Raw genomic sequence first — 7473 nt, 5'->3', positions numbered from 1 at the left:
GTTGGGGTGCGGTGTTCGGTGGCAGTGAGTATTGGCCGGGGTGAAAACATGTTCTTTTTTTGGACGGACCGGCGGCGGCAAAGCTCGTTCCCTTCTTGAAGGCGTTGTCGCGGCTTTCATCCCCATCGTGTTGCTCCATGGGAAACTCTTATCCTCGGATCGGGCGATGGCGGCGCTCCAGTGTCGTATCCTTCCTGAAGGCGCTGCCATGGATCATCGTATGCGGCTTCATCTCTTCGTATAGGGGTGGTGTTGTTGCGTTCAGCGCCTGTGTATCATGCCTTGGGTATGTGTTTGTTGTGGTGGTGTGCGTTTGTATCGGGTTGTTTCATGATCATTGTTTTATATATAAAGTGGGGCGAAAGCCTTTTTGGGTAATATACTATGGTTATCAAAAACATATGAACCGTAGAGGCATGATTTATTTACTTAATATGATTCCGTTCCTTACAGTTGACCTCAGTATTCCTGCTAGCATGCCCCACTCCAAACACCAATGGCAGAGCACTAAATGGTGTAAATTTTTACATGCTGAGATTCTGGTGCTAACACCAAAACATGGTAATAAAACAGCAGAAACTATGATTTTAAAGTGTGCAAGGGACACATAACTCTACATTTGGGGTGTGTTCTAAACGCTCTTATATTTCTTTATAAAGGGGGTAGACATTATTATCCGCATTCATAACATTTATGGGCATTGCTACCATTTGACATGCTCCTCCTTGCAGGTATGGACAAATGGTGATTTTGTTCGGTTAACAAATTGGTGCTCAACTAGACAAGCCCGAGGTCCAACCAAGCTAGCTATAATCAGTGGCCATTTCTTCGAATAAACAAATTATCTGAATCTCTTTAGCGTTTCTGTATTGATATACTTGGATTTTCGTAGTCTCCATTTTGATAACTGTGGTATGGATTGAGTGGAGATAGTACAGTTCGTAGAGACTATGCGTAGATCTAGATCAGTTCTTCAAATGTCCAGTGTCTTTCCCTGGTAGGCATTACTCTTTCATTGAATTGGCATTGTACAAAAATAGCACATTGCCTATTAACTGTTTCATGCAATTTTGCTTGTGGTTTCGGTACCAATGCTTGCATGCCCATTTCACTTTGCTTTTATTACGAAATGGGTTGAGTTGGGTCGTCCATGAGAAGCACTGATTTGCTTTTCATGAAGGCATAGATTTGCTTCCTCAAGAGGCAGAGATGTTTTAATGGACGATTCAACATTCTTTTTGTGATTTTTTTTGCTTCAATGAGAAGCACTTGTTTGCTTTTCGTGGAGGTATAGATTTGCCTCCACAAGATGCAAATTTGCACTTTTCATGGATAAAAGAAAAACGTAAGCAATTGCTGATGCAAAAGAATAGAAAAATAAAAAAAAGATAAAAAGATAAAAAGGAAAAAAACAAACATGAAGAAACAAAATAAAAAATCAATTAAGAAAAAACCTTATGAAACCTTCACAAAACAAGACTGAAGGTTCCAGAAGCTTCCTGAAACATTTCGCTGCATGGGCTAATAATTGCTCTAATGGGCCTGCCCAGGAAACTTTGCTACGTTAGCAAGGAATATACTCGTATTTTCTCTGTTCAACTAAAAAAAAGAAGTATTTTTTCACGTACTAAACATTATATAGGAGCTCCCAAAGATCATCCCCGTAAGACGAGAACTCCTATATGACACAAAGCGCGACCCACAAAACGATCACTTGATGGGCCGACTCAATTGCGTGAGATGTTGCACTACTACTCTTTAGATTGAATTTGGCTGTTTTCCAAAAGTAACCCAGCTGAAGTTTTTTTTATAGATGTAAAAGATATGTAACAGCATGATTGTAATTATTTTTTACGCAACTCAACTGTTTTTGTGCATTTTGAAATATTAGCAAATTGAAAATGTTCTGGTGTTTCTTAAATGTTCATGACTTTTAAAAATGTTCACTAATTCAAAAAAATTCTAATAAATTTATTTTATTTTTTACCGGTGTTAAAAATGTGCACTAAATCAAAATATGTTCACGAATTACAAAAAATTTCATAGCGTATTTAAAATATTGCACTTAAAAGTAGTATTTAAAAAAATCGCACTTTAGGAAAGATGTTCATGTATTTTCAGAAAGTATTTTAAACAGAAAAATGTATCTTGTATAGACAGAAACGGAAAAACTAAAAACCAAACACATGAGAAATAAAAGAAAATTTAAAAACAAAAATGATTTAGTAAATAATTTTTTAAAAATGGATAAAATAAATATAAAAGATATGAAATAAATAGAAAAATAGAAATAGAAAAAACCGGAACTCAGTACCCCAAATGGTACCGAAAATCAGAAGAGTGTTATAAGAACAGTAATTGAACCCAGAAAAATCACCCCACTCTCCTCCTGTTCCTGGCACATTACATATCGCTCTGTACCATTTGTTGTCATCCTGATGAAGTGAGCATAATCTAGGAGTTGCGCTGGTAAACTATGTTGATAGACTAGATAGGACAAAAATAGACGAGTACGAAAATTTGGCACCCAGGTCACTTGTAGCTGCTATGTTCGTAAAACGGAAATAAAGATATGTCAAAGGTTCAAAATTGCAAAATAATTTCACAATATGTCTAGATGTACAAACAACTCTTCCTTGTATCTTAGCGAGGCAATCAAATAAAAGTGTTTTAACCATTTATATGACTAGCCTCATCACATCCCCAATAAACTTCATATAGTGCATAACATTCCCTGTATTGACCTTTCATCATAACCAGTCCAGCATTAGACTATAGCACAAATGTACAATATGAATCCATAAAAAAGATAATACAATTAGAACCCACAAATTGAGAGAAGAATTTTACTTGTAATCAGAATATAATCATTGATCATAATCACATACGATAGCGCATATGATCTTACACACCAACGTTGTACGAGGAGAGGACTACATTTTCCAGGGGAAGCTACATAGCAGAGTACCATTAGCCCCCTCTATGACCTAATTTAGCTAAGAATCATACTCCCTTCTGATGGAAATATCAGTCGGGCATGTGTCTTTAGGTCTTCGATTCGACTAGTGAGGCCGTGTTCCATGCCATAAAAAAATTACATCTCTATAGATTCATTATGAAATTAAGTTTCTAAACATATATTTTTCTAGCATATCATGCATGATTTGCTAGTTAAATCGACGAGCTAAATTCTCGTGCCTGGCTTATATTCCCATCTGTAGGGAGTACAAAAGTTTCTTTAGAAAGGATCCTTCCAAAGCTAGTATCGGCCTATACTAAGCCAGGGTCGCGAGACATCCGATATTCACCAATCCAAACAAATTAGAGATTGTAATATATCATTGGGGGTTATACAATCATGAGCACTTGTTATGATAAGAGTAATACTTTATTTATGTGGGAATCAAACAAATAATTACATATATTAATAAGATCATTAGATACAATAAATAATTACAACCACAAGGAATACAATTTTGTCGTCAAACCCTAGCGACCGGTGCAACACAAAATTAATTGTGGTTGTCGGCCCAGAACTGAGCTTGGAGCCAGTCCACGGTCTTCTTCTCCACCTGAAAGGCCTTGGCGAGAACATCATCCGAGATCATAGGCTCTGATCCAAATACGGCGTTGGCAATGGTAATTGCCCCAGGGTTCTGGCTGCTAAGTGCGGCAATTGCAACCGCGGGCTTGTAGGGGTTGGGGTTAAACTGGAAGTGGATGAGTCCTTGCGGGAAAACAAAGACATCACCCTTCCTGAGCTCCTTGGAGAAGAGCTTGTTTTCCGGGTTGGACGTGACGAAGCCGACGTAGAGTGTACCATCAAGCACGGTGAGGATCTCGGTGGCACGGGGGTGTGTGTGTGGAGGGTTCTCGCCTAGGGGTGCGTAGTCGATGCGTGCGAGGGAGATGCCAAGCGTGTTGAGGCCAGCAATCTTCATGACGTTTATCAAGGTCACGTTGGACCCGACCTTGCTCATCTTTGTGTCTCTCGGCATGTCGAGTTTGGCCGCCAGGAAGAAGTCATCCGCTGTCACGGCCTTTGGGTCCTTACAAATCAATCCGTTAACAAGTACTGCATCAAGAGAAATAAGATAAATACGCACACAAGGGAAAATTGATTACAAACTATTTTGATATAATTCAAATATGATGCGATGAAAGAGTTAACTTGGTACATACCACGCGAGCTATTGTCCGCCACACAAAAGTCTTGGAGAGGACCAGGATCTGAAGATAGAGCCTGGCATGAGACCAATGCAAGAATAGCAGTGCAGAGAAGGAAGCAGGAGGAAGAGAAGGAGGCCATTTTTCTGCCGGTGAAATGGATGCTGTCTAACTCTTAGCTAGCTTTGTGTGTTGAGGGGTGGTAGCTGATTCTGTGGCCATGTTGGGAGTATGTATGCATATATATATAGCTTGGCTGCAGCTGTCCTGAGTTGCGAATTAGTAAAATCCAAGGCGTAACATAGCAACACTAGATTGACATGGTCTCTAATTGCAGAGCAACCACACGTGCCTAATTAACAGGTCTTGACGACGGTTAAACTGGCTGGCCGGTTCTCCCGTCACGCATGCTAGCTAGCTTGTGTATAGCTAATTAATTAACTCCCGGTAGCAACAAACCTAGCATGCATGAGGCGACTAGGTAAGGCTACGTCAACTAGCTCTCAAGATTACGCCATATATTCAACGGGAAGAAATATTCATCAATTTTAGCTATAGCTTCATCCTACTACGTCATGCATGACAGCGACACGGTTCAAAGGCGTGTAATCCATACACATCATAATTTATCACGTCAGACCAAGACCACGTCAGGTTTGTTTTCTTAGCTAGTAGTACACCATACAAAGAAACTTCAGAAAGTTGATGGATTCAGGCCATGTTTTGGTCCGGGCACTCTACACCTGCTCGATTAAATAAATTATAATGACCATTTCTACATGGCCATGCATACACATATACGTTTTCGTTGACTGTTTCACAAAATCCCTACTCTTTCTGCTGCTATAAATATATAGCCTTCCCAAAGCCAAACCACACAACACAACGAAGCAACAAAACACACTTGCTTTCAGCAAAAACTCAAATGGCCACCTCTTCCTATTTCCTTCTCTTTGCCATTCTTGCGTTGGCGTCATGGCAGGCTATCGCTTCTGATCCGAGCCCCCTGCAAGACTTTTGTGTCGCAGACAACAGCTCACGTGGTATGTCTTCTCAACACTGGGTGAACATCAAGTACCTCTCATAGTTCTTAGATTATATTTAGCATAGCATCCATTCACAAATTATTGATAGACTCAACTGACATAAATATATATGTCCTCTGTCACGCAGTTCTAGTTAATGGATTTGTCTGCAAAGACCCAAAGGATGTCAAGGCCGAAGACTTCTTCTTGGCTGCCAAACTCGACATGCCGAGAGACACGAAGACGAACAAAGCTGGGTCCAATGTCACTTTGATCAATGTGATGCGGATTCCCGGCCTAAACACATTGGGCATCTCCCTGGCGCGCATCGACTATGCACCTTTAGGCGAGAACCCACCACACACTCACCCGCGTGCCACTGAGATCCTCACCGTGCTTGAAGGGACCCTTTATGTCGGCTTCATCACATCCAACCCAGACAACAAGTTATTGTCGAAGGTGCTTAGCGAGGGTGATGTGTTTGTATTCCCAGAAGGTCTCATCCACTTCCAGTTCAACCCCAACCCCTACAAACCGGCGGTGGCAATTGCTGCACTTAGCAGCCAGAACCCTGGGGCTATCACCATTGCCAACGCTGTGTTTGGGTCAAAACCGGCAATCTCAGATGATGTTCTTGCCAAGGCGTTTCAAGTGGAGAAGAAGACGGTGGACTGGCTTCAAGCTCAATTTTGGGCAGACAACCAGAATTAATAAACTCCTGTAGGGACAAACATTGAAAACAGCATCGTCGTGGCTCATATACAATGTATTTGTTTGTTCTATTGTACTAGCTTGTAAAACATTTATCCGCTACAGCTGACATACTCCATTGAAGAAAATGTCGTTCTAGTATTACACGACAAAAATTAATTTTTCTAAGCATACTCTTAATTAATTTAAGTTATAACCCATACTCAACGATAGCTCAGATCTGGTGAGTAGCTAGCATGCAGGGCCTAAATGATAGACTACTCGACGATAGTACATGTTGATCTTTCTTGCGATCTGTCAAGTTGAAGAAATTTGTATACAAGTTTAATATACACATAGAAAAAAATCACTACTGGGAAAACGCTTGTCGGTGGGGTCAAATTAGTGGCGGACCAGGGTTGGAACCCGCCACTCCTATTTTGGCAAAATTCTAGCGGCGGATGGAAAATGCCACCGACCACTGCTATACGGACATCAGCCGCGGGCAAAAATGATCACCCACCACTCGTATGTTTTTACAACAATAGCCGAGGGATAAAAGCAGCAGTGGCGGGCAACAAACTAGCGCTCGCCGCTGGTTTGTGAAGCACAAGTGGCAGGCAGAAAGTATGCCCACCACAACTATATTTTCCTGACCGGCGCCTAATTTTGTATTCAAAATTTCCAAAAGTTAGCATCTCGCTCGTCACTATTGACTATTTAGCAGTGGCAGAAGGTCAGTGACGAGCACCTCTAATCGCCTCGCCCACCAGTGGTGGACATTTTGCGCCCGCCACTGCTATCATGTTCTGCAGTAGTGAATAGACACAGTTAGAATAGTGGTCTAGAGGGAGATGATATAAAACTACTATTCTCCACAAAATTGTTAGTAGTAAAGAATGGGCAATCCCATTTGTCACATCTCCGGCTGGGAGGGTGTAGCATCGGAGATGAGGGCCCATCTCATAGAATTTAAGAAGAATCATCGCCACCGGTGGGCCTCCATGGAACAACCACCACAACCTTGAGTAAATCTTTGGCGGTTTGTTTTCAGGTCTGAACGAAATATGAATCATTACTTTCTAGGACTGTTCCTACCAGCCAAAATGGGCTTCGTTTTCTGGTGGTCATTCTGCAGACTACTTGTAACTTCCAATACAATTTTCTCAGGTGGTTTGCATATGGCTCGCCAGTCGATCATTGAAAGAAGATTTTATGTGTGGGATACCGCAGATTTGAGGTTGTAGCATGGATGTGTTAAAGCTTTTGTTGCTACTGTGGAATGGAAGTGTTGTCTGGCAGGAATTTCTCACTAGAGAACATGGCCATGGTAGGGAAGCATTACCAACGATAAGGTGATGTTGTCGCTCCACCACGCCTTCTTCCAGAGCTTCGGGAGATTGTAAATGGGGTTGATTATGTTCTAGGCATCATCGAAGAGACGAAGTGGCACCAGCAGATGCATTGTCTGAAGAACTACTCCCATTGCATTTTCGCTATACGTGCGTGCAATATAGCTGATTTGCGTTGGTGAGAGGGATTACCCTACCTTTTGGATCTTCGATGTTGCAACGATGAACAATGACATCCT

General features: G+C 41.4%; 2 protein-coding genes across 2 annotated transcripts; one reads left to right on the top strand and one right to left on the bottom strand.

The window, feature by feature from the left end:
• Positions 1-3504: 3504 nt before the first annotated feature.
• On the bottom strand, positions 3505-4364 carry LOC123057495 (germin-like protein 8-8). The gene is made up of 2 exons (XM_044480451.1): positions 4183-4364; positions 3505-4075 (listed from the first exon to the last, which is right to left on the bottom strand). Exons 1-2 carry the CDS (start codon positions 4307-4309, stop codon positions 3513-3515), a joined length of 690 nt encoding a protein of 229 aa, XP_044336386.1. The 5' UTR covers positions 4310-4364; the 3' UTR covers positions 3505-3512.
• A 728-nt stretch (positions 4365-5092) lies between these two features.
• On the top strand, positions 5093-6007 carry LOC123057494 (germin-like protein 8-11). The gene is made up of 2 exons (XM_044480450.1): positions 5093-5210; positions 5341-6007. The coding sequence occupies exons 1-2, from the start codon at positions 5093-5095 to the stop codon at positions 5901-5903; spliced, it is 681 nt and encodes a 226-aa protein (XP_044336385.1). The 3' UTR covers positions 5904-6007.
• Positions 6008-7473: the final 1466 nt, after the last annotated feature.

Source organism: Triticum aestivum, chromosome 3A (genome assembly GCF_018294505.1).
Source record: "Triticum aestivum cultivar Chinese Spring chromosome 3A, IWGSC CS RefSeq v2.1, whole genome shotgun sequence".
In the NCBI taxonomy this organism is placed as follows: Eukaryota; Viridiplantae; Streptophyta; class Magnoliopsida; order Poales; family Poaceae; genus Triticum; species Triticum aestivum.
Note: the sequence above shows the minus strand (reverse complement) of the source record. Positions and strands in the feature narration are given on the sequence as shown.

Bases quoted from the DNA above. Each gene is read 5' to 3' on its own strand.
- LOC123057495 (XM_044480451.1), bottom strand. From the start codon at position 4,309: ATGGCCTCCTTCTCTTCCTCCTGCTTCCTTCTCTGCACTGCTATTCTT. The intron at 4,076-4,182 runs GTATGTACCAAG...CTCTTGATGCAG, and splicing joins GGCGGACAATAGCTCGCGTG to TACTTGTTAACGGATTGATT.
- LOC123057494 (XM_044480450.1), top strand. From the start codon at position 5,093: ATGGCCACCTCTTCCTATTTCCTTCTCTTTGCCATTCTTGCGTTGGCG. The intron at 5,211-5,340 runs GTATGTCTTCTC...TCTGTCACGCAG, and splicing joins CGCAGACAACAGCTCACGTG to TTCTAGTTAATGGATTTGTC.